The 27,832-nt window shown below is 35.3% G+C and overlaps 1 protein-coding gene across 3 annotated transcripts in view; it reads left to right on the forward strand.

Moving 5' to 3' along the window:
* The first annotated feature begins 2,463 nt into the window (after nt 1–2,463).
* Nucleotides 2,464–27,832, forward strand: part of LOC136029161 (glutamate receptor 4-like) — a 93,351-nt gene continuing 67,982 nt past the window's right edge. Inside the window, exons 1-5 of one of the 3 annotated variants that reach the window (XM_065707260.1) lie at nt 2,464–2,604; nt 7,136–7,256; nt 10,286–10,380; nt 17,257–17,615; nt 18,759–18,893. In XM_065707260.1, coding sequence (XP_065563332.1) covers nt 7,151–7,256; nt 10,286–10,380; nt 17,257–17,615; nt 18,759–18,893 — 695 coding nt within the window. In that variant the 5' untranslated portion in view covers nt 2,464–2,604; nt 7,136–7,150. Of the gene's footprint in view, nt 2,605–7,135; nt 7,257–10,285; nt 10,381–17,256; nt 17,616–18,537; nt 18,894–27,832 lie in introns of all 3 variants that reach the window. The other 2 variants (XM_065707261.1, XM_065707262.1) reach the window with 2 other exon arrangements.

Consider the following 27,832-nt stretch of genomic DNA (forward strand, 5'->3'; position numbering starts at 1 on the left):
AGAGAACAAGAGCTATGTATATGATTTTGCAACTGATGCGATAGAGGAGCGCACAGTACCTGGTGGTGAATATAGAAGGGGCGTTGCTAGTGTACACCAGATATCGGCTTCTGGAGGTTCAAATATAAATGTTGATAGATGGCGGAAGACCGAGAACGCATTCGCAGTTATCAGACTCAAGCGTCACATCTATGCAGTCATTCAGTAGCGCATTTAGTGATCATTTACAATTGTAAAATGTAATCAAGTGAATAAAACACGTTTTTCTATTTTTGCGCCACAAGTATAAAGGGGCGCTCCAAAAGAGAGTAAATCGTGAAATTATTAGCCCAAATTATATATATTACGTGGAATAAAACTCAAACACCTTTTCTTAAAGGTAGGGTCACAATAGATGAAAGGCAGATCGCACCTCGTAAGCTGTCTTTCCATGATCAAAGTGACCGACCGGAAGAATAGGGAGACCAGGGCAATGGTGTTGTACAGGAAAGAATAAGTACGGTGCATTGGAGCATTTATGGATAGAATGAAATGAAGATTAATAGTCTATTGGTTTTGCAGTTCATGTTTGATATTGTAGCATTTAACTGAAACTTGGTTGGAAAATGAAATGCAGTTTGAAAGGTTTCGGTATTTCGGTGTCAATCGTAAGAAAATCTAGGAATGGACGAACTTATGTTGGAGCAGTAATTTTTGTGTCTGAGAACTAGGCATAAAGTCCAACGGCTGTAGAGTGTTTCTTGTAATTTGATATGGTTAAGATTTGAAGCTGATGGACAGTTTATTTTCTTGTGTAGTTAATATCCCTCAAGAGTCGAGCTGGAACAACGAGGAGAATACGTGGTGTATATTAGAGGATGAAAAATGTAAATTTTCTATTCAATTTCCTTCTAGCTCGTTTTTCTTATGGGGGACTTTATTTTTTATTTTGGGGTTACTTCAGAAGTTTTGATCTCACCTCATGTCTGTATGAATGAAGCTGCTTGGGAGGTTTGGGATGATTTTGCAATCCATCTCCCTCCACGGCAGGTAAGGACCATAGTAGGCGAAAGAATAATTGTGGTCGGAAAGTTTTGGATTTTTGTGGTACAGAAAATTTTGTTATTTTAAATGGAAGAGTCGGAAAGGATGGAGGTGTGGGAAATTTCGCTTGTTTTTCTATGGATTCTTCAAGAATGATTACATTTGAATGATTATATTTTCGTGGATGCTCCTCTTTGGCGTCTCTGGGTAGATTTCAAGATGATGGCAGTGGTAGCTTCGGATCACTTGCCTGTTACGGCTACTTCTGAGCGGGTTAGTTCTAAGAAACTAGTGGCTAATAGTAATAGAAAGAAAAACGCAGGGAAAATGAGGATTTAGGGATTTGAAAGGCACTGAAAGTAACAGGAGAGAAAGAGAAAAATTTTCACGAGTATGATGACGAGTGAAGAAGTTCAGCAGGAATTTGAATGATGTTTGATTTTACTAGGTGATGGAAAAATAGAGGGGTCGTTATTAGTTAATGATGTTGTATATGAGGTAGGTTCAAAGTTAAATTGCAGATTTAAGAATGATATCAAGAATGAATATTTTCATGATGATTGCAAATGGAAACGCAAGGAATTTTTAGAGACACTGCAGAAAGTGAGGAATAGCATAGGTAAAGGTAAAAAAAAAGGTAAAGGACACGGCTTTAGATTTTACAGTCCCTACCGGCGGTGCTGATCTCCGTTTCTTAGCCCTTCAGCCAGGAAGTGCAATGGTCAATAGGAGGAATAGAGTTTTATGATGGTATATAAGCAGTAGATTCTTGGCCTACATATTTAAAGGGGAGAGAAATGGGGTAATTAGGGACCAAGGAAGAACTAGTTTGAGTGTGGATCTGGTATGTGCAGTACGTAACGTAGTTGATATTCCAATGAAAGAGTGTGATTATGATTTGGTTGCTTCCATCCAGGTAAGTGAAGTTTAGGAGACAATGAAAGAAATGAGAGGCAGGTCTGCTCCAGGTATAGATAGATACCAACCAGACTTTGGAAATTGGAACAGGTGTGGTTGCTGCCTGTTATAGCAGGGACGTTTTCCGGTATATTGAACAGTGCAGAATGTCCCTTGTCTTGGGCTACGTCTATTCTAGTGCCATCATTTAAAATGGGGAATAGATTAGACCGTGGGAATTATAGAGATATAAGCCTAAATAACGTACTTAGTAAGGTTTTTGCTAAGATATTATGTCATAGAATAGATAGTTGGATAAACCAAAAATGAATTTTATCAGATTCGCAGGCAGGGTTCAGAAAAAATGAAATGTGAGGATTCAGCTTTTTTATCTTGCATAATCAGTGAAGCAATAATTATTGTCCGTTTTAGGTTTAAAGTTACTGTTTTCTTCTGGAAATAAAACTTTTGTTTTTTATTATTTAAAATTATGACTGGTATTTAACAGCAAAAAAAAATAAAGCTTGACAAAGAGAAGTTATGTTTATAATATTATACTTTTTTTTTTAGATAGCTGAATGGTCAGATTATAGTGGATTAATCACTGTTCCGGCAAAATACACGAGAGTCCATACGCTTGAAGGAGTGGAAGCCGGCAGAACATATATTGTGTTGACAATTTTGGTAGGTAAAAAAAAAGAACTTTTTTTCAGCATTTTCTACAAAAGTTCTATATTAAAATGTTATACATTTCAAAACACAGTGCAAGACAGAAATGAATAGAGAGAGAGGAGGAGAGAAAGATTTAAAGAGGGGGTAGATAAAAAAGAGAGAGTAAGACGAAAAAAAAGTACAGGGGAGTGTGGGGGTGTGCGGGTGTGTGTAAGAGAAAGAATGTCTGTGTGTGTGTGTGTGAGAGAGAAAGAGAGAGAGAGAGAGAGAGAGAGAGAGAGAGAGAGAGAGAGAGAGAGAGAGAGAGAGAGAGAGAGAGAGAGAGAGAGAGAGAGAGAGAGAGAGAGAGAGAGAGAGAGAGCATCGCAAATGAAAAGACAGAGAGTCATTGTCATCAGAGAAATCCCTCAAAAAGATATATTTTATCATTAAAATCTAAAATGACAATATTTGTGGAATTTAAAATTTGCTGCTTAGCTTAGTTTTGCTAACAGAAGAAACGTTTGTGATTGAATGATATACTTTATCTCCACTCCTGAGATCCGCTCTTTTGATAATCTGCATACGAGCTTTGTGTTTTGATTTAGTTCAATTATTTCAAAAATTATTTAGTTCAATTATCCCAATATTTTCCCAAATTTTCAGTTTAATATCCTAAGCCTTAATAATACGAGCATCATAGGAGGGTTAGCAATAGTTGGAGCAGTAGTAGTGTTGTATTAGTAGTGGTAATAATAGTGGCAGCACTATTAATAGCGGTAGTAGTATACACATTTGGCCTTTTGGTCAATTGAACATACCCCTCATGATTCCCTGGAATTTTCAGCTTGACACGATAAGTCGTTCCAAGGAGATTGCTGATAAGCCCTTTTGAAAATTTGTATGTATGCTCATAGTATGTTTTGACATAGTTCAACTTTCTCCTTAGCATTTTCTCAAATTTTCATTTCAATATTCTCAGCCTTGGTAGCACTCAGTGAAGAAGTAGCATCTGTAGTGGTAGTAGTGACTGTAGTACTGGTAACAGTAGTAGAAGTAGTAGTAGTCGTAATAGTAGCATAGTGCAAATACTGCCTTTTTTGATAATTGATCATCCCCCCTAATCATTTCTAAAAGTTCCAAATTTCATACTCAGGCATTACTTATTTGCCTCCTTTTGACAACCCGTATGCAAATAACGTGTTTCGATTTAGCTCACCACTCTCCTGCACATTCTCTGAAAGGTTCAACTAACTGCCCTTCGTCTTTTTGGACACTGAAGGTCAAACATGCCCACCTTTTTTAATAATAAAGGTTGAAATTAATGTTGAAAAGGTTTCTCCAACATGGAGAAATTTTTGCAGTGCGTCGTGTACTTTGCTGATTTATCTCCATGGCATTGCGTGGAAGTTATATTGATACTTACTAATCCTTTTCCATCACAGTACACATATTTAGACAGTGCAATTATCTCCTACCTCAACCATTAGACAAAGCCGGACCGCGATGCAGCTCCTCTGGAGAACATCTAAACCAAAGAATAATAAGCGACGTAAGATTTGTTCATTGGTAGCACGCGTTTGGTATCGGTATTCACAGTCTGGAGAACAATAAAAGAAATAAGACGAATCAACCTTTTAGGGGATTCAATAAAAAAAAACCCATTTTTTTAAATGAAAGTAAGGAGCAACATTAAAACTTAAACGGACAGAAATTACTTCGTATATGAAAGGGGCTTTTCCTCCTCAACGCCCCGCTCTTCACTTTAAAGTTTGACTCTTTCTCTTAACTCTATTTTTAAAACAGTAAGAAACTTTAGCGTAAAGAGCGGGGCGTTGAGGAGGAAAAGCTTCTTTCATATATGAAGTAATTGCTGTTCATTTGAAGTTTTAATGTTGCTCCTTACTTTCATTTAAAAAAAAACTTGTTTTTTTTGTATTTAATTTCTGGACGTTTTTGAATTAATACATGTTTTAATCTTGGCTCTCCGCACATAAATAATTAAAATGAAATTTGCATATTAATTAATTGCAATTAATCGGAAGATTTGGATAAAAAAGGAGCGAGGGAGGAGGCTTAGTTGCCCTCCAATTATTTGATTACTTAAAAAGCAACTAGAACTTTTAATTTTTTACAAACGTTTTCATTGGTAAAAAATATACGTAACTTACGAATTAATTTACGTAACGAACTTCTATATTCGTATGTTTTTATCAGGTGTATGAGGGGATTCAAGCCTCGTCTATACCTCGCTCTTTACCTTAAAGCTTAAATTTTGTCCCAATTCCTTAAGACAGAGCTCTGAATCACAAAGGTCGTAGAATAAATAGTTGAAATTACTAAAAACACTTTAGCGTAAAGAGTGAGGTATAACGAGGAGGTAAACCCCTCATATGCGTAATAATGTTTGTTCATTTTAAGTTTTAATGCTGCTCCTTACTTTCAGTAGAAAAAACTTTTCCTATTTTTTTTTTATTGTTTTTTCAAATAATGCTAGAAAATCCTGCACCCCCTTCTTTGAAATTCTCTTCCACCATGACAAGTTTCTCAATGGAAATATCCTCCCACGTAACCCCTCCTCATCTCCCCCCTAAACCAAAAAATCCCCCTGAAAACGTCTGTATACTTCTCAGTAACAAATGAGCCCTCCCGCGGAATTCTAGGACCATTCAGTCGATACGATCACCCCTGGGAAAAACAGCTAAAAAAAACAACAATAAAACAAAAAAAAAACAAATAAACACGCATCCATGATCTGTCTTCTGACAAAAAATGCGATGGTGTGATTTTCGTTAAGATTGCATGACTTTTAGGGGGTGTTTCCCCCTATTTTCTGAAATGAGGCAAATTTTCTCAGGCTCATAACTTTTGATGGGTATAACTGATCTTTATGAAACTTATATATTTAAAATCAACATTAAAATGCAATTCTTTTGATATAAGTATTGGTATCAAAATTCCATTTTTTATAGTTTCGGTTACTATTGAGTCGGGTCGCTCCTTACTACAGTTCGTTACCACGAACTGTTTGATAGGGAAGAATGCAATACGTTGAAGAGATAAAAATAAAAAAGAAAATAATTGGTCTGGCAGTAATAATGCAAAAAATTAAGATATTAGGATATTTGGCGCTTGGCATTGATATTCAGTTCTATAGCTGTATCAATTCTTTCTCAAAGAGAAAAATTAAATTTAGTAACGTCTTTTTTTCACATATGTTTATCGACATTAGTTTGATTTTATTGTCTGTAGTACCGAGGAGTTCATTGAGGAGATAATAATAAAAAATGAAAAAAATCACCCCCTCCCTTTCTTAAAAAAATGAAATCCTAGAAATGTGCATAACTAAAATCTTTTCTTTGGCATCTGCAAAAGTCTTTTGCTATGTCATATTAAAGCTTCATAATTAGGCTACAGGAAAGTATGCTGCAGGACCATTTCTGGATCTAGTGAGGGGCCATAACTTCTCCCTCTTGCTCAAAGCATTCTCTGGACAAAACAAAGTTTGATTAGTAGCTGACAACAATCTTGGTAACTAGAATGATTAAATAACGTTAAATAATCTTAACAGAATCCTGAAACATTGCATGTTTTATACCAAACTTGCAGGTTACCATAAACTGGAAAAGTGATGAAAAAATGATGAAGGTTAAGTTAATCAGTTTAAAAAAAATGCTTTCTGATGAGAAGTTTTTCGTAATTTCCAAGTTCGTGGCAGAATATTTACAAGAATAATAACAAGATGGATTACTTTATATTCTTCTTAAAATACAAATATAATTCTTTTGAAGTCATTCAGTTCTCTGAAAACTCACTAAGAATTTTATGAAAAATTGATCTTAACAGGAATTTGGTATTTTCTTGGATAGGGCTATTCCACCAGCTATTTGAAGAAAAACAAAGATCCTACATCAAATTTCGAAAAACGTTTTTATGGAGCAAAAAAAAGAATATAAAAGAGGAAAAATTTAAGGGAACATTTTTACTTACCAAGGAGAAAAACGTTTTGACGCTCCAGAGAGCAATATTGCTATCTAAAACCACAGATTATTTTGAAACCTAATAGATGATCTGTGTTAAAACTATTCGGTTACCCCTTTGTGGTAAAACATTTTGGAACAAATTTCAAATAGTCCCAACACTTCGCAGATTCCTCTCCCTCTATTTATGAAATTCCGGTTTTTTTCCAGTTGCAGCGTTAATCAGAACTTAATCAGAAACGCTGGAAATTTTTGTATTTAATAAAATTTAATTCAAGCCCCTCTTTTAGAAATCCTGGATTCACCACTCAGTCTAGTCATAAGCCTGGGATGGTATAGTAGCGAGCCACTTTGCCGGCTCACCCACTTTGTTTCTGTTATTTCTATCATAAATAATACAGGTTCGCACCATTTTTCAAAGTTTGTCGAGCTGCTGACAAATATGCAATGAAGTGCTTAAATAAAGGAATTGGGAGGAGCTTTTATACGCACCTAGACCCTCGGTGACAGTTATTTTGAGTTTGATGCTATTGCCTAAATATGTATTCTGTGTGTTCAATCAATAATACAATTTACATTTTTAGGAAGAGCCATACACAATGTACCGAAAAGCAGAGCCTGGGGAGATTTTAGTTGGAAACAATCGCTTTGAAGGATATTGCAAGGACCTCGCAGATCTAATAGCAAACAAAACAGGGATAAAATGTGAGTGTATTTTGTATATCTTACTTATATTCTGGATTCGAAAGTAAGTGCTGCATTAGAACAATGTTTATTTATCCGATTTTCTTTTTGAAGGTTAATATTGCTTAGTCAATCGAATATTTTGCTTTGTTTTTTTTTTCATAAGAAAATTAGGAGGAATTAAATGTAACTAAAATAGAGATCAAAAAGTTAATTGAGGAATAAATTGCCCCATTTTTTAGTTAGTTTTCATTGTTTCCATACTTGATAAAAGTGATGGTGATGATGACAATTTTGTTAAATGTGATCTTCAGTTGCGCTTAAATTTCGTATTTTCTTTTTCAGCACTAATATTACAGATTAAAGCTTTTTTCAGCTTAAAATAATACGTGAAATTTTTTATTCTCTGTTTATATTAGTACCTTTATAGATAAATTCTTTTTTAACAGTTTCTTTTGAATTTCTTATAAAGAGTCTAGAAATATTACCATTTTTTGAGTTTTGTCAAACCTTATAATATAATGTCAATCTTTTTCTTCAAGCACAAGGCATATCATACAGACTTACTTAATGTAAGTTTCTGTCGGTAAACGGTTTCACCCTCCAACTTCTTACAGAATGGTATATGATGTTTTATTCTGTTGTTTTTTTATTCGTTTTTCTTCCTTTTTGTTTTGAGCACCCCCTTGTAAGCCATGCTTTTGGTGTACTACCGATTGATTTTCTCTCTAACGATTGATTACTACTACTGCTACTATCCCTTTTTATCATTTTGATATCGAATCATCCAGCGAATATCCAGCGTTGTAAAAATAATTTTTTAATTAACGATTAATTTGTATTTTTTCTTAAATTTATGAATACATTAGGAAAACTTGTCAATTGTTACAGTTATAATCGTTTTCTTCTGTTTACATTTCTCCTCAATTCGCGAAAGTTCACTTAATTATTTGTTTCATAAAATTTCTGTGGTTTTCATAAATGGAAATGCACTGTGCCTAATAAATTATGTAAAAAAAAACATTCAAGTAAAAATTGAGATATTAGAGATTTACGAAGAACAGTGCTTTAATTTCTTCCCTCGAATGATTCGAATGACACGGCTTTTTGAATTATTATTTTAAATCGTCAGCAGCCTACTATTTAATAATTTGTAGGAAACAAATAAAATTCAGCAAAGAATCATTATCCGAAGCAAAATGAAATCGGTAAAAACGGTAATAAATCGCTAGGGTTAGGTACCCCAGACTGGGCTTTACAAATTTAGCTACCTAGCATTTGGAATCTAAGGTTTATGTTAGCATTAGCGGTAATTTAGTTATGTGAGCAGTAAATTTTAAACAAGAATCATCTCTTATCCGCTTTGCTTTTCATTGGACACTAATAACTTGACTAATTGATTGTCTCATGTCTTGTGTATAGTAATATATTAACTTTACACTAGAAAATAATAATAAAGAAAATAGCCAGAGATTACAAAACTAAGGATGCAAGAACTGAACAAAATTTTACCTGCATTTAATGTACGTTACCTTATTGAACCTAGTCGTCCCCATCTATAGATGTTAAGGACGCTTTTCCATCAGTTCTCTAAGGTTTTATCTAATTTGATAAGAAGCTTTATTTGAATATCCCTTCATATCTTTTTTGGCTGAATGTTCAAGCTAATGATCTTATTTGAGCTTCTCTTTTTCTGTTGAACATTCTTCTCTGAATATCCATAACATCCAGAAATTTCCTCGGTCATTCCACATTCAATGAATTTCGAGAGAGCTAGGGAAAGACGAGATTTTAAGGAAATCGTTTTTTCACAGGCTAAAATTCCAGTTTTGCTAACAGTTCTTTATGCACTTAATGTAAAATAAGAAAATAATTTCAAAGTATTACGAAAACAAGACTTTGCTACTTTCGTAATGTCAAATAAATTACCCTTGATTTACATTAAAATCTAACGCTGCTACTTTACAAAGAAGTTGATGAAGCCAAACATTTTTGACTTGAAAAGAGAAAAAAGCTAAGAGCAGATCATAGGATCGAGCCATTTTGTATCTTGTTTTTTCAGAAGTTTGTTTTAAATAGTTCAAGCCAAACACAGCCTGGCTTACGTAGCATAAAAACTGTGTCGGTGGAGCTATTCACCTTACAAGGGAGCTACTAAACCTTGCTTTCCGAGTTATAGCAAAAATCATCACCTAAAAATCTAAAATTTTTGAGTAGAGTTTTAAAGCTAACTTTTGAAACCTTTTTTTTGCAATTTAAGGTCTTGAAGTGGCCCCAAGGATTCCAGTGGATTCTAAGCAAAGCCTGATTATTATTTTTTGGGTCCGAACTTCTTCTAAAGGTTCTATCGACTTGGAACAATGGACCAAGAAAAGCCAGCTTCCTCTTTCCTCTAGACCAATAAAAAAACAGTATCCTTAGGGGATGGAGTTGAGATGAACATTTTAGAACGTTTCCCTGAGGCCTAATATGAGATATATTCCTAAAAGTTTGTTCTAGTGATCTAAAACTGTCTGAGGTATTAAAAATTCCCTAAGCTTGAGTTTTACACAAAAGGTCATTTTCAGACATTTTGGCTTTTTCTTCCGCCATTTTTTGAGGCTAGATTTAGCCTCATAAGCAAGCAGAAAAGATTGTTTACTCTTTTGTGGCTTTTCCTATTATTATTCGTAAGGAGCAAAGCATTTCAACGTAAGATATAGTAAACGACAAATTCATAATTACTTGATTCACATCTCTCCTTTTACTTTATTACTTTAACTGAATTTAACTTTAACTGATGAACCAAAAAATTTGAAGAATACCAAGAAATCATTGCCTTTAGCAACAAGTATCGTGACTGTCAATTTCAAGTAAAAAGGGTGACATATTCCTTCAACTATTTTTAGATGAAATCAAAAGTGTTAACACAATTCTAAAGTAAGCTCACCAGGATCTTTGACTAGTTTCTTCTTAATCCAGCAAAACTACAAGATAAAATGTTTTACGGGATGTTTTAAATTTTACTATTTTTTACTTTACAAAATACTCCTAATATTTTGTAATTTTAGATGAGCTTCGACTAGTTAAGGATGGGAAGTATGGAGTTGAAAATCCTGATGTTCCTGGTGGATTTGACGGGGTAATTGGCGAACTTGTTCGTAAGGTAGGTCCCTTTTATTTTAAATTTTGAGGGCTGGCAATTTTCTCTAAGGTTGCCATTTCCTACGGCAGCAATCAACAGCGGTTTTAGACCTCAAGATTTGGGGTGGGGGTAAGATAAACCATAGGAGTGTAGAAACATAAAATAAAATTTACTGGGTGGGGACCTACATTGCCCACTCAAGAAATTTTCAGACTAATGTTCTACTCTCATTGTGCCTAAAACAGATTTTTTCACAGAATGAAATCAAATATGTTTCAATGACCTAATAAGCTCTTATTATTTGTTAAGTTCACATACCAGCATCTCAAGGGTTCTACAGCCTTTATGAAGATATCGAGTCATTAATGGATTTGGAATATACCCCAGAGAATAGTTAACGTGAGCCGAGTTTACGTGTTGGCGTCAACCCAGTTAGTGTAGCTCCCCTATGTTTTGTTTGGATGCGTTTCTGTGGGATATTGGCCTCGAAGATGACTGCGAATGGTTTGGCCAGATACCAGTAAGCGAAGTCAAGAAAGTACCTTCCCCACAAAGTGATCGTGATATGGAGGACCAGGGCAAAGTGGGTGCGATTCGAACTCTGCTTTACCTGAATTTTATTTAGCAAAACTCCGCTTTGCGCAATATTTACTTTATTACAGCTAAGTTTGGAAACCCCTTCAACACTCTCAAAGGTCGTAGTAACCATATGGATCCACCAGACATGACACACTCCTATGTCAGCAAAATTTGGACACTTCTTAAATGACAGGTTCGGGAGTCGTGAGGGAGGGACAGTGTGAAAGTATACATTGCTAAAATAAATGCTAATGAAAAGTTAGGAGATGTGTACTCGCGTTACCCAAAAACGGAGATGCAGACACTTCACCCCGACTTGCATATTTTTGAGGGCTTTTTTTCGGATATACTCGCATTACCCAAAAACGGAGATGCAGACACTTCACCCCGACTTGCATATTTTTGAGGGTGTTTTTTTTTCAGATTTGGTGGGTAGTATTTTTGATAGTGTCAAAAACCAAATTAAAATAGGAGCGGGTCAGTAGTTTTGCTTATAGAAAATTTAGACGTAAAAATAACCAAATTTAAAAAAGAATTTGCTTTTAGAGGCGGAGCAGAGAAGGGAGGGGGGGGGTGTAGAATATAATGCGGGTTTAGAGGGTTGTTAAGGTGTACAACGCTTTCGGTTTAAAACGAGCTAAGAATGCTTCAAGTACACGGTTCTTGTCACAGGACATAAACCCGGGAGAGATGATGCTAGTAACACATATCTGAATGATTTTGCAGTTAATGGTGTTGGGAGGAGTCAGGGTTTCCTTAAGTCGATTTGAATTGTATTAAGAGGAGATATCCTTTAACACTTAAGGGGATAGATGTTTTGAATGGGTCAACAAGGATTTAAAGATTGGGTTTCAACGTTATAGTACTATACAGAGTATGAATAGGGTGAACTTTACAATAAAAAGGGGGTGATATATTCAGTCAGGGCTCCGTCGATTGAATCACTTAAACACTGGGCATGGCTTCTCTATGAGCCTGCCAAAGACTCTGATTCAATTGGACATTTTTCAATGATATGTACAAAAGCACACATCAGCAATGTAATAGCAATGGCTAATTGTAATAAATTTAAACTTCCAGGACTTGTTTTGTGTGTGAAGTTGAAATTAGGATAGCTTGTTGTGAGGAATCTTGAACTAACCAGAAGAAAATATTTGTATCCTAATGCTACTGCTTCTACTCATACTACTACTACTCTTGCTATTATTACTACTTCTATTACTACTACTGCTACTAAGGCTAAGGCTACAACAACTAATTCTACTGCTCCTACTACTACTACTGCTATTAAAACTAAGCATATTAAGGCAAAAAACTTGGAATGTATAGAAACTGGAAAATATATATAGAAACTTGACACAGGTTGTCAAGTGGACGCATCAGAAATACTTCAGGAACGGTTGATGGTATTAAGCTGAAACTTTCAGCGTGTGTTGAAGGGCATGTTGAAGAAACCAAAGGTGCTATGTGAATACAGCTATCAATGCTGCTAAACACATTGCTAGTGTGCCAGATAAATTAAAGCTTTTAATGAATATTTAGGCAGATGTTGGACTAAATCAAAACAAACTATAAGCAGGTAGACTTTCAAAAAGGTTACAAAGTAATTATTGAAGAACAACTTATATTATTGAGTTAGACCTTTAAGGGTAAGTTACAAGGGATTTTGAACTAGCCAGAAGACACTAAGTGTATGCTTTTAATACTACTATTACAGTTACTTTAACTAATGACGCTAATAGAATTAAGGTGAAACTTTTAAGGAACGTTTAGGAGGTTTTTCAATTAAACAAAAAAACTGTGTGCATGCAGGTTTTCAAAAGGGCATACAAGGAACATCATAGGTAGCACAACTCTATAATAGCTAGAAATATCATTGAGACATTTGAAGGAGCTAATTCAATTCAAAATTAAAAGTTATGGCTCCCTTTTTAAGAGTAAAAAGAGATTGGAGGACAAGCGACCCTTCTCTCAAGCCTTTTCGTTTTCTAAACGCATCCAGTCAAAATTTTGAGACAGCCATTTTGTACAGCATAGTAGAACGGTCCAGTAACTAAGTCTTTATGGATATTTGGCATGTCAACTCCTCCAAACTGTGCAATTGACCCTTTATTCTTTAAATCTAACTATTGTTTTAAAGTAAATCCTAAGGTATGGTGTTTAAGATTGCCAATAAAACACGTCAGCAATATATCGAGAACGACTGCGGATATTAAGATGAATCATTTGGGCCAAGAGCTCGTATGGTATGAGCTCTAGCAGAATTCTAAGAGTCAATGGATTTATTTAAAAGGAAAATCAGAGGCTTAATGCCGGTCGGGATTTCAAATAAGAGCTCTGAGACACGAGGTCCTTGTAAATATCAAAATTCATTAAGATCCGATCACCTACTCGTTAGTTAAAAATACCTCATTTTTCTAATTTGTCCTCTCCCTTCAGCCCCCCAAATGGCCAAATCGGCGAAAACGACTTTATCCAGTCAATTTGTGCAGGTCTCTGACATGCCTACTAATTTTCATCGTCCTAGCGCGTCCAGAAGCACTGAACTCGCCAAATCACTGGATCCCCCCTAGCTCCCCTAAAGAGAGCAGATCCAGTCCAGTTACGTCAATCATATATCTACTATATTTTCTTATTCTACCCACCAATTCATCCCGATCTCTCCACTCTAAGTGTTTTCCAGGATTTCTGCCCCCCCCCCCAACTCCCCCCTATGTCTCCAGATCTTGTTGTGATTTAAAATAAGAGCTCTGATACATGAGTTCCTTCTATATAATAAAATTAATTAAGATCCGGTCACTCGTTCTTAAGTTAAAAGTACCTCAGTTTTTCTAATTTTTCCGAATTAAAACCCCGAAACTCCATCAAAGAGAACGGATTCAGTCTGGTTATGTCAATCACCTATCTAGGACTTGTTCTTATTCTTCCTACCAAGCTTCACCTAGATATCTCCCCTCTAAGTGTTTTCGAAAATTTCCTGTTGCCCCTCCAACTCCCTCAATATCACCGGATATAGTCGGCATTTAAAATAAGAACTCTGAGACACTAGATCGTTCTAAATATCAAATTTCATTAAGATCTGATCATCCGTTCGTAAGTTACAAATACCTCATTTTTCTAATTTTTCCGAATTACCCCCCCCCCCCCCCCCCTCCCCAGCTCCCCTATAAAGAGCAGATACGGTCCGGTTATGTCAGTCACGTATCTTGGACTTGTGATTATTCTTCCCACCAAGTTTCATCCTGACTCGCCATTCTAAGCGTTTTCCCAGATTTTCAGTCCCCCCTAGCTGCCCCCAATGACACTGGATCTGGTCGAGATTTAAAGTAAGACATTTGAGTTATGAGATCCTTCTAAATATGAAATTTCATTAAGATCCGTTCACTTCTTCGTAAGTTGAAAATACCTCATTTTTTTTCTAATTTGTCAGAACTAACCCTCCCTCCAACTCCCCCAAAGAGAGTGGATATATTCCGGTTATGTCAATCACATATCTAGGTACTTGTGCTTATTTTTACCACCAAGTTTCATCCTGATCCCTCCACTCTAAGCGTTTTCCAAGATTTTAGGTTTCCTTCCTCCAACTCCCCCCAATATTACCAGATCCAGTCAGGATTTAAAATGAGAGTTCTGAGACCCGATATCCTTCTAAATGTCAAATTTCGTTAAGATCCGATGACCCGTTCGTAAGTTAAAAATCCCTCATTTTTTCTAATTTTTCCGAATTAACTGTCCCCCCACTCTCCTCCCCCAGATGATCGAATCGGGGAAATGACTATTTCTAATTTAATCTGGCCAGGTCCCTTGTACGCCGCCAAATTTCATCGTCCTAGGTTATCTGGAAGTGCCTAAACTAGAAAAACCGGGACAGACAGACGGACAGACCGACAGAATTTGCGATCGCTATATGTCACTTGGTAAATACCAAGTCCCGTAGGAACTAAAAAGATATAAAAAAGAACTTTTCAAGAATATGTTAATAAAAGGCGAACTGAAATTAATTAAAAAAAAATTCCAAAAAAAAGTTTGAAACAAAATTAAAGAGCTCCATTAAGCAGAAAATGAGCAGAAGCAAAGTCAAATAATCTTTCAAGTTAGAAACTACCACAAATCAATAATCAATAAATAAATGAAACTCAAAATGAATAATGAGTTGCGACCCGGCTCAACAGTAACCGACGCTCTAAAAACAAAATTTTGATACCAATACATACATCAAAAGAATCGGATTTTATTGCTAATTTCAAACATATATGTTTCATTAAGTTTAGTCTTACCAATCAAAAGTTACGAGCCTGAGAAAACTTACCTTATTTTAGAAAAAAAAGGGGAAACACTTCCTTAAAGTCACAAATCTTAATGAAAATAACACCATTAGATTCAGCGCATTAGAGAGCCCTACTGTAGTGGTTTCGAGCTCCTATCTCCTATCTGCAAAAATGTGGAATTTGTATTTTTGCCAGAAGATCACGATGCGTGTTTATTTTGTTTTTTACCTAGAGGGGATCGTATCAACCCAATAGTCCTAGAATGTCGTGAGAGGGCTCATTTTAATCGAAATTAAAAGCTCTAGTGCCCTTTTTCAGAGCTCAAAAACATTAGAGTGCAACCAGGCCCCATCCCACGCATGTTTTTCCCCAAAGTAACCAGATCAAAATTTTCAGATAGCCATTTTGTTAAGCATAGTCAAAAATCTAATAACTATGTCTTTGAGGACTACTTAATCCCCCACAGTCCCCGGGGGAAGAGACACACACGGTCCCACAGTCACAGAAGGCAGCAATCTATGAACTTTGCCTATTGTTTACATATAGTATTGGTTATTGGGAAGCATACTGACGTTTTCAGGGTTCTGTTTCTAGTGGTTGCGGGGTTGGGGGAGGGGGTTACGTTAGAGTATCTCTCCACAAAGGAATCTATCATGGAGGAAGATAATTTCCAAGAAGGGGGCACCGGGCTTTCCGGGGGTATTTAAAAAAATGAGAAAGTAATTAAAAAAACAAGTTTTTTCAACTGAAAATGCGGAGCAATATTAAAATTTATTACGAACAGAAACTATTAACTATACGAGGAAGTTCAATCCCCCCCTCAATATCACGTTCTTTACGCGAATTCTTTTTTAGTAATTTCAAAAGAGCTATTTAATCTAATTAAACGGCCTTTGTGATTCATCGGTCAATCTTACAGAATTAGAAAATAATTCGAACTTCAGGATAAATAGTGAGGTATTGACGAAGGGCCGAAACCCCTCATATACGTATCAAGAATATACAAATATAGAAGTTCGTTACGTAAGTTAATTTGTAAGTTATGTATAATTACTACAAATAAAAACGTTTGTAAATAAAACTAAAAGTTCTAGGGTTTTTTAAGTAACCCAAAAAATTAGAATGTAATTAGGCCCCTTCCCCCGCCCCTTTTTTCAAAAAATCGTTCGATCAAGTTCTGAGAAAGCCATTTAGCCAAAAACAGTAAATTTTTTGTGCAAATTTCGTTTTAATTATTGATGTAAAAAGGTAAACTTGGGGGAAGAACCTAAAGGGTGGCACATTTAGGGCTTAAGGGACAACAGCTACTCTCGCATTTCAACAAAATTTTAATATAATATCTAAAATGAAATAATATTCAACTATAAATTGCTTTCGAATGAAATTTAGGAGCGATTAAAAAAAAGTGATCATATACAACCGAAAGGCTGCTGATCACCTCACCTCCACAATCTTTACATTAAGTTTTTTTTTTAGATTTATCTGGCTCTATGACAAGAACAATGTGATAAAGAAAGTAAAATTATTATCTAAATGGTTCGAAAACAAAATACTTTATTTATTGGTATTTCTGTTAAATAGTAAAATTTAATTTCTATGTTCTGAAAGCCAATCTTTAATAAACTTTAAATTGACAATTGACAATAATTGTTGAATTTTAGAATGATTTCGCGAAATTTTTTTCAGTCCTTAAAGTAAAGAGTATGGGCGGGGTAACCTGAGAACTAGCACTTTATAAATATGTAATATCATTTTGTTGTTTTGGGCACTATCGTCACTTTTTAATTTTAAATAAAAAAAAGTCTTTTTTAAAGGTTTGATCCCTATTAGCAGCTTTCTTTGTCAGCCAAAATATTAACATCTGTGGATTAAAATGGAATCCCAGATAATTCACACACATATTTTCGTTCTTTGTATTCGGATTTATGTGGGCCTAGTTGAAATTTGTGACGCCAAAGATTTTATTTTTCTTTGATTCTGGCTTCCAAGTGCATATGCATTATTTAAGTATTTGTTTACAATTGGCTGGAATATTTCGTATCAATTTCAGGAGGCTGACATAGGCATTGCTGGAGTCACCATTACATCAAGTCGGGAACGTGTTGTCGATTTTACCACTCCATTCATGGAGCTAGGAATTTCGATCATGATAAAAAAACCAGTGAAACAAAAACCTGGCTTTTTTAGCTTCCTATCTCCTTTAGCTGAAGAAGTGTGGGCTGCAGTTGGCATTGTTATTGTCTTCGTTAGTCTTATTTTATACTTGGTTCATCGTTGGTCACCAATGGGGAATAAGAAGAAAGTTTCTCCAAATGGGAACGTAGAAATGATTAATGAATTTGATTTTTGGAACTCATTTTGGTTTACTTTAAGCAGTCTACTTAAAGCTGGGAGTGTCGTACTGCCAAGGTTAGGATTTTTGTTGCATGAGGATTATAGAAGTTTCCAATAATTTTCTAGCATGGAAAACTAGAAACATTTACCAGTAATCGAACGTTTCTTTAAAATGCCAGCATGCAGCTTAAGATGAAACAAAAAAAAAAACAGTTATTTTAGACTTAAATAAAGTACTGATTCGCCAGGGGAGAAAATTAAAATAGGTCTACAAAATAATTACGACATCGCCTTCACCATAGGAAAGTATACGGATTTTAGTTAATTTATAGTTAGTATTATTTTCTGTTTTTGACACAGTTCCTTCGAATCAAACCAGATGTAGTACAGTAACCTGAATATTGTACAGGTTCGATATTATCTCCAGCGTAAAGCTGTATCATTTGTGATTTTAGGCTTATGCTCCATGATTTAATAATCATGGTGTTTATTTGGAAGGTCTAAAATTGGACATAAAACTTATAAACAGAAGAACATATATAATTTCATAGAACATGTGTTAATTAAAATAAATGTTACTGGCTTTACGTTTTGTGCGATCCTGGTTATCGCACGATTCATGTTAGAATTTTACAGATAAAACTTGTTTTAGTTAAAACTTTATTAATTGCAGGTTCTAAATATTCAAAGGTTGGCTATCTGAATTATAGGATGGTGCTGACTACCTTATCTTATCCTAATTATTCATCTAAGGGATTCAATCAAGCTAAATTAATTATGTCTTAATCTCAAGAATAAACCCTTTTTTTGCTACTGCTACTGCTGCTGTACAAACCTAGTTATTTTCTTCTTTTTAATTGGTGTTGCTTTAGCATGATCCAGTGGATGAGACAGCGAAATCATGTATCCGATCATCCTAACCTTGGCATAACAACACCTTAGTTCTTAATATGCTTCAATGATTAGATATACCTCATTAATGCTGGTGTTTTTCTAGGAGGCAGATTTCGCTGTTGCACCACTGACAATCTCTTCCAGTCGAGAGCGGGTTGTCGACTTTACTAAACCATATATGACACTGGGAATCTCAATTATGATTAAAAAGCCAGTAAAAAAATCTCCTGGGGCACTAAGTTTTATGAACCCCCTCTCTACAGAAGTTTGGATGTGCATGGTATTTGCATATATAGGTGTTAGCATAGTTCTTTTTCTTGTCAGCCGTTTTTCACCATCAGAGTGGCAGACATCCGAAACATTGCACGGCACCAGATTAACCAATGATTTCAATGTAATCAACAGCCTCTGGTTTACGCTTGGAGCTTTTATGCAACAAGGCTGTGATATTTCTCCAAGGTATGTTTTTTCCTCTGTATTTAACAAATAATATTTCTGACTCCATTGTCGAGCAATAATACTAGTTCCATAGTTTTTTGTTTTTTTTATTATTATTTTTTTTCGTTGTCTTTTCTTTAGAACCGTAATGAACGGTCTGTAGTTCTGTGAAAGCAAGAGATTAGAATTCAAATTTATTTTGGCACTGGGATCGCAAACTGGAAAAAAAGTAGCTCAATTAAAGTTTCTGGAATCTGCAGCGGTCGTCCTGAAATAAATAAACTTTTTTTTTTTTTCAAGCAAAACCACGCTTCCGTGATTCCGACAGAAAACTTTTTTTTATGAATGTTGAAGGTTGAAATCCTTTACAATATCGTTTCCTGCAGACACTGACGCTGGAAATGTCATTTCTCATATAGATTTTTGAAAATTACTCTTGACAGGTCAATCCCTCTAGGGGATATCCTTATATACTAAAAAAATACGTTTGAAAAGCTCATCTTTGAACCATGGATATGATCGACTTTAATTTTTTTTATACCCCTCCCCTTCCTGGAAATGTTTGAAAAGGGTCACGTGTTCATGGATTATTACCACGGGAATGAAAGAGAGAGAGTGGTAGCCTACCTTGTATTTAATAGAAACCATAGATTACATTTATAGTTACAAACTGTAGGTACAGAACGACTCTGGTTGATAAAAAACAAAACTACAAAAAAATATCATTTAATCAGAATTTATTATTTAGGCTGATTGTAAAAATGCAAGTTTTGTTAGCTTTTACGTTTCTCATCAGAAGCTTTTAGCAAAGAAAAATTTGAGTTGAGAAATAAGTAAATGGCATGACAATTTTAGTTTCACATAGATTTTAAAGGGATTGTTTAAAGGGAGAAAAGTTTGATAACAATTTACTTCATATCCATATAATGATCGTCTGATTGATTGATTGTTAAAAAAATATAACGCCTTAGATTCTTGGAAGACATAACAACTTTTCGTATTTTTGAATTATAATGATAAAAGTGAGAATTTTTAAAATTTAATTTAATTTCAGCAAAGCTCATATGACGCCCTGATACTTCAGCAGCTGGGGGGGGGGGTGTCGTCCCGCCCTTATTTTTGGCAATTTCTGTTTGTTTTGAATTTGATTATTCATTTTAATTTCTGTTCCTTTTAGGTTTCATCCGTTCACCCATGGTAGTACCAGCAAAATATGTTTGGTATAATTATTCAATTCAATTTCCTTACGGTTTTTGGCTTCTTTTATTCGCTTTTAAGCAATGTATGTTCGTTAAAGTTTGAATTGTCATATGGCATTATTTCTGTTCATTTTATGTCCTAACATAGCTCTTTGTCCCTTGGCTCTGTGTGGATAACCTGAAATTTAGGCGGAACAACTAAAAAAACAACCAAATTGAATCTAACAACCATCTCTTCAAAATATTTTCTCCTCTTAGGATAAAACGAATTTTGCTTATTTTTGGTGTCACAAATCGTTACGACAAATTATTTTCAGTAGTGTTTTTCTTTATAGAGGTCCCTTTGCCCCTGTCTACGTTCCCTGTAAGCATGAGCTAATTGGATCAGCAAGAATCATGAAGCATGATTGCTGACCCGATTTTTAGCCTAGTTTCAGGTGTCACTCAGGAATAAAAGCTAGCTTGAAATGCTTTGTCTTCATTGAGATCTTCTCGGCCATGTCATCTTAAGCTGTAGGTTTCAAGTCTATCAGAGACCTTGGACCTTAGATCCTCCTGAGCCATCAGTGGCACATAGGGCGTCAATAAAGCCTCTCCATTCATCACGAAGCAGTGCGACTGCAATGATATCTTCCCCATTGTGGAGTGAGGGAAATGTTAGCCTCTTTCAGGTCCTGATCATACTGCCTCCGCAGGGTGTGCTTTGGTTGGCCTCGTGTGTGTTTTGGTCTGTCAGAGAAAATAAATTTTAAATGTCTTTTTTAGGACCGCTATAAATCTTAATATTTTTTTAAGACTGGGAGTAAGGAATAAGTTTAGTTTTGTATTGTTTGTTAATTCAGCTACCACAGCTTGAACTTGTTTTACTTTGTCACCAATTGAGATTTTATAGAAAAGCTAGTTTGAAGCATATTTCAAAACCAAGTAACATTTTACCATACGCTTTGACATACAATTATATAAAAAAACTAGTTTTTTAAACTTAAAGTAAGGAGCGACATTAAAACTTAAAACGGACAGAAATTACTCCGTATATGAAATGGGTTGTCCCCTCCGCAATCCCTCGCTCTTTACGCTAAAGCTTTTAATTGTTTTAAAAAGCAGAATTGTGGCAAAGAGTCAAACTTTAGCGTAAAGAGCGAGGGATTGTGGAGGGCATGTAAGGGGGGGAGGCCTCCCTGGGGGGAGGCATCATCCCCAGGGGCACGGAAACTCAGAGTTTTAGCCCTTTTTGAAAGTTTTAAGTAATTAGCGACCAAAAATCCCCCATCCCAGAGCCTATTAGTATATCTGGTTCTTTTGTTATGCCTTAGGACATCTGATCGAAATCTTGAGGTATCTTATTTTGTACTCTCTCTATGATTGCTCAATTTTGTGTATGGAGGAATGTTCCATCCAGGAGAATATGCGGGGGAATTTTTGGGATTTTCCATGGGAGAATTTTCGGGGGGGGGGGGGGTCGGTTGCCTATACTGACGTAGATGAATAAGTTAATATTAAAACGAATGAAAAATTTAATTGAATACTCAAGTCAAATTTTAAACTAACAAGAATTTCTCCATACAGGGCTTAGGTACTGCACCTTCCCCTTACTGTAGAAGATTTAATGTCTATTGTGTCATTTTGTTTTATTGATAACTATGTGTATTTTGAATAGTATGCTTTAGTTATTCAGAACATCGACGAAAAATCAAAATAGATCCGTGCAATAATCAAGATGATTGGAAAATCAACAGAATATTTCATAAATAATCGTATTAAATCATGGAAATATCAGCAATTGAAGATTTTATATAGCTGTAGCATATTTTCAATGTTATAAATATAGAAAACAAATGTTTATAGTATACTAGCTGGGTCCCGGCGGCTTCGCCGCCAGGCCCCAGCCCGGCACGCGGCAGCCTTCTATATTTTGATCCTCATTGTCCCTTGTTTTCTAACCGCAGAGAGTTTGCTGTATTTTCATATTACAGTTTTTTCAAAGATATTTGATTATTAAAACAAGTCCAATTTCAAACAATAATATCTACTAAGCTTCAAAGTTTTGGTTTTCTTTTTTAAGGTTTTTGAATTCTCGTAATCCCTGGTTTTTTAACTTTAATTCTTTAAAAAAATTCTCTTATATATTTTTTTATAATTTTTAGTTTTTCTAGTTTTTTAGTGTTTTTTTTTTCTTTTTAGTTTTTTTAGATGATTACCCTTTTTTAGTTTAACTTCTTTTTTATTTTATTTTTCTTCTTTATTTTTTAGTTGTTTTTTTTCCGCAACATGTCCCAGCAACTCGTTTGCTGGGTGCTAATTTTTAACTGCGTAAAACTTGCGGATCTACAACTGGTAATTCCTCTGATATACTCTGGTAATTACTCGACACGCATTAGTTTTTTAATTCCTCTTTCAGCCGCAAGCCTGGTTTCGCGTTGCTATTGTAATACATCGACACGCTTTCTTTTGGTAATTCCTCTCTGAGCCGCAAGCTTAAACCCACCCGCTAAAGCAACACGTATGCAAGATGCTAATTTTTAACTGCGTCAGACTTGTGGATTCTTCGCAGTCCCATTGTCTGTGCATATAAATAGATTTTCCGGTTCACCGACTCTTGAGTATACAACATATAATTGTCCATGGAAAAAAAAAATCCGTATTAAGATCTATACCGAACCTTTCTAATGATTGCCCTTGCGCTTTGTTGATGGTGATTGAAAGGGCAGATCCGTTAGAATCATGGGAATGCAAGGAATAAGAACAGCCTCACCCTTGGAAGGTCCTGTAAAGATTGTTGCCTCTATTACGTTTTCCATTGTTTTTTTTACGGCAAGTCGCGTGCCGTTGCAAAACTTTGGTGGGTTAATATTTCGTAACATGATTATTGTTATGCCTATTTTTAGTTGTAGCACGTGTGGTCGAAACCCTGGGAGATCCAGCGAATTTTTACTTTCTCGTTCAGCCGCAAGCCTGGTTTCGCGTTGCTCTTGTAATACATCGACACGCTTTCCTCTGGTAATTTATCTCTGAGCCGCACGCCTAAACCCCCCTCCCTAAAGCAACATGCATTTAAGGTGCTAATTTTTAATTCTGTAAAACTTGTGGATATACAGCATTATTCGCAGACCCATTGTCTGTGTGTATAGACAGATTGTCCGGATTACCGACTCTTGGACATGCAACTCATAATTGTCCATGGGAAAAACAATCCATATTAAGATCTATACCGCATTTTCTAATGATTTACCTTGAGCAATCATTAAGCAATGAATAAGAACAGTCTCACCATCAGAAGGCGCGGTCAAGATTGTTGTCTCTATTACGTTTTCCTTTGTTTTTTTTACGGTAAGTCGCATGCCGTTGCGAAGCTTTGGTGGGTTACTATTTCTCAACATGATTATTGTTACACCTTTTTTTAGTTGTAGCACATGTGGTGGAAACCATGGGAGATCCAGCGAATTTAAAATTATGATGGATAGTTAACCGCTTCATTTGATTCCATAACTGTGTCGACTGAAGCATTCATTTCGTCCGCAGGTTTCAATCTAGGAAACGCCTTTGTTGACGTAAAGCCGCAACCCTGGTTTTGCGTTGCTCTGGTGATTCCTCGACACGCCTTCTTTTTTACTATTTCTGACAGCAGAAAGCCTGGTTTTGCGTTGCTCTGGTGGTTCCTCGACACGCCTTCGTTGACGTAAATTGGACATTCCTAATTTGGCCCTTTCTCTTTGAGCCGCAAGCTTGGTTTTGCGTTGCTCTGGTTTCTCCTCCTGGTGTTCCCTTTTTGATGATATTATAGGATAATTTCTCTTTGAGCCACAATATAAGTGGTACTTTTTCTCTGAGCCGCAAATATTTATATTGAATAAGACTTCATATTGAATATGCCGTCATGTATTAAAATGAAAGCTTATATCTATATATATATAAATAAGTTGTCTGTCCGTTACGCTAGATTATATCTTCTATATATATAAAAGAAAACAAATTAGAATGTAAAAACTGGAAATTGCATAAATATTTCGAAATATTTTGACAATAGATAAAAGTAATTCGAAAAAGAAAAATGGTAAAAAACTAAAAAAAAAACTAAGAGAAAAAACTAAAAAAAAAAATTAAAAATTAAAAAAATTAAAAAAAGAAAAAACCTAAAAAGAAAAAACGTAAAAAAATAAAAAAATAAAAAATAAAAAACTAAAAAAGCTAAAAACTAAAAAAAGAAAAAACTAAAAAAAAACTGGGAATTGCACAAATATTTCAATATATTTTGACAATAGATTAAAGTAATTCGAAAACCTTAAAAAAACTAAAAAAAAACTAAGAGAAAAAACTAAAAAAAAAAAATTAAAAATTAAAAAAATTAAAAAAAGAAAAAACCTAAAAAGAAAAAACGTAAAAAAATAAAAAAGATAAAAAACTAAAAAAAAACTAAAAAAGCTAAAAACTAAAAAAAGAAAAAAACTAAAAAAAAACTGGGAATTGCACAAATATTTCAATATATTTTGACAATAGATTAAAGTAATTCGAAAACCTTAAAACAGATACCCCAAATTTGAGGTTTAATTTAAATTGTTGGAGCTTTAGCATGCTTGGCACGTAAAGATTTTTCCAAGTGTCAATGTTAGAATGAACATTGAGAAATTGAAGAAAACAAATCAATAAAAAGAAGAAACTAAAAAAAGAAAAAACTAAAAAAGAAAAAAAACTAAAGAAGAAACTGTATCTATATATATAAAAATCTATCTTCTATCTATATATATAAAAATAAGTTGTCTGTCCGTTACGCTAGATTATATCTTAAATATATATAAAAATGAAACTAAACTGAAAAGCAAACTGAAACTAAAAATGTAGAAACTGGTAATTGCATAAATATTTCTATATATTTTGACAATAGATTAAAGTAATTCGAAAACCTTATAACAGATATTTATAATTTTGAGTTTTATTATAAATTGTCGAGTGTTTGCATGCTTGGTACGTAAAATTTTTTTCTAACATCAATGTTAGAATGAACACTGAAAAATTGAAAAACATTGAAAAAGGTAGAATGTTACCAAAAAGCAAAACCAGGCTTGCGGTTCAAAGAGAAATGGCCAGATTAAGAATGTGCAATTTACGTCAACGAAGGCGTGTCGAGGAACTACCAGAGCAACGCGAAACCAGACTTGCTTCTGAAAGAGAAAGTAAAAAAAGAAGGCGTGCCGAGGAATCAAAAGAACAGCAGGGAAACAGGCTTGAGGCTGATAGAGAAAGTAAGAAAAGAAAGCGTGCCGAGGAATCAGAGCAATCTGAAAGTTATCGCCTGGCATTCAGGTACAACCCAGTCGATGATTATAGCTTGAGTAGATGTGTTCAAATCGGGACAATGTCTAAAATTTGTCCCTATTGCAAGGCCTTGAAATTCAATGGTGAAACAATGGGAATGTGTTGCGCCTCAGGAAAAGTTAAACTTCCTCTATTGGCTGCACCACCAGAGCCATTGAAGACTTTCCTTACTGGAAATACGTCAGAATCTAAGCGTTTTTTGTCAAAAATCAGACAATACAACTCATGTTTCCAAATGACGTCGTTTGGAGCCCAAATCGAAAATCCAGATCAATTTATGTCTACTTTCAAAGTAAAAGGGCAAATTTATCATAAAGCAGGGTCCCTTCTACCATTCTCAGGCGAGAATCATAAATTTTTACAATTGTACTTCATCAGTGATAGAAATTCTGAATTGAATGCACGTTGCGAAATTTCTCCCAACGTTGAAAGGACAATCGTTTCCCAATTGCAACATCTTTTCCACGAAAATAATAAGTTAGTGCGTCTGTTCAAAACAGCCATCGATTTGATGCCTACTGATACTCATAAAATTGTTATTTCCGCTGACAAAACGCCTCCTGGCCAACATGTGCGTAGATACAATGCTCCGACTATCGACGAAGTGGCAATCGTTATGGTCGGTGATCAGTTTTTACCTCGAGATATTATTCTACATAAGCGAAACGCTCAGTTGTTAAGAATTGCTGAAACTCATCGATGCTACGATGCCCTACAATATCCTATCATTTTTTGGGATGGAGCCGACGGCTATCACTTTAATATTAAATTGATGAATCCAGCCACTAACAAAGAAATGAATAAGAAATGCAGTGCAATGCATTATTATTCCTATAGACTAATGATTCGGCAGGATGAAGAAAATTATATTTTAAAATGCCGTGAATTGTTTCACCAATTTGTCGTGGAAATGTATGCTAAAATTGAATCAGAACGTTTGCTATATATCCGCCTGAATCAGACCAAGCTCCGCTCTGAACAATACATTCATTTGCGAGATGCAGTTATAAATGACGGTAATACCACAAACGTTGGAAGATTAACAATTTTACCTTCGTCATATGCTGGAAGTCCCCGTCATATGCATGAATATGCTCAAGATGCTATTGCGTATGTTCGTCTCTATGGTCGTCCAGATTTATTTATTACATTTACATGTAATCAATCTTGGGACGAGATACTGCAGCTTTTACTTCAAGGACAATCGGCGGTTCATAGGCATGACATTACGGCACGTGTCTTCCGGCAAAAGTTGAAATCACTGATAAACTACCTTGTAAAACATGAAGTGTTTGGGTCAGTGCGATGCTGGATGTACTCAGTGGAATGGCAAAAACGAGGTTTGCCACACGCACATATACTAATCTGGCTACATAAAAAAATTACTTCAAACGAAATTGATGATGTGATTTCCGCTGAAATACCTGATAAAAATGTCGATAAGGGGTTACATGATATTATTGTAAAAAATATGATACATGGACCTTGCGGTGCACTGAACGAAAATTCGCCATGCATGGCCAAAGGAAGGTGCACAAAGCAATATCCTCGACTTTTAGTACCCAAAACAATTACTGGCAATGATGGTTACCCACAATATAGAAGAAGATCTACTGAAGATGGTGGTAAAACAGCAATAATAAAGAAGCGTAACGGTACCACCATCGAAGTAGATAACCAGTGGGTTGTTCCATATTCCCCTTTATTATCAAAAACATTTAATGCACACATAAACGTTGAATACTGTAATTCCGTAAAGGCAATCAAATACATATGTAAATACGTCAACAAAGGCAGTGACATGGCAGTTTTTGGCTTGCAGTCCGAAATCAAAGATTTCGATGAAATCGTAGAATATCAGGCTGGAAGATACATAAGCAGTAATGAAGCTGTTTGGCGAATTCTTTCATTTCCGATACATGAACGTAGTCCAGCTGTTGTTCACTTAGCGGTACATTTACAGAATGGTCAACGTGTTTATTTCACGGAAACCAACGTGCAACAAAGAGTCCTGAATCCACCGGATACAACATTAACAGCTTTTTTTTCGCTTTGCAAAAATGATTCTTTTGCAAAAAAAACTGCTGTATACTGAAGTGCCTTCGTATTACACGTGGAATACTAAAAATAAAGTATTTGAACGTCGAAAACAGGGTAAGTCAGTCGACGGCCAACCTACCATCTTCAAAGATACCACGATAGGAAGACTCTACACCGTTCACCCCAATCAACATGAATGCTTCTTTCTACGCCTGCTTTTGGTGAATGTACCCGGTCCGACATCCTTTGAGTATGTGAGGACTGTAAATGGTACTATACATGACACTTACCGTAGTGCATGCCAAGCTCTGAATTTATTGGAGAATGACCAACACTGGGATAACTGCATCAATGACGCGTGCGAAACGTCAACCCCAAGTCAAATTCGTGCATTGTTTGGCATCATTTTAA

The sequence above is a fragment of the Artemia franciscana genome, chromosome 7, assembly GCF_032884065.1.
Source record: "Artemia franciscana chromosome 7, ASM3288406v1, whole genome shotgun sequence".
Classification (NCBI taxonomy): Eukaryota; Metazoa; Arthropoda; class Branchiopoda; order Anostraca; family Artemiidae; genus Artemia; species Artemia franciscana.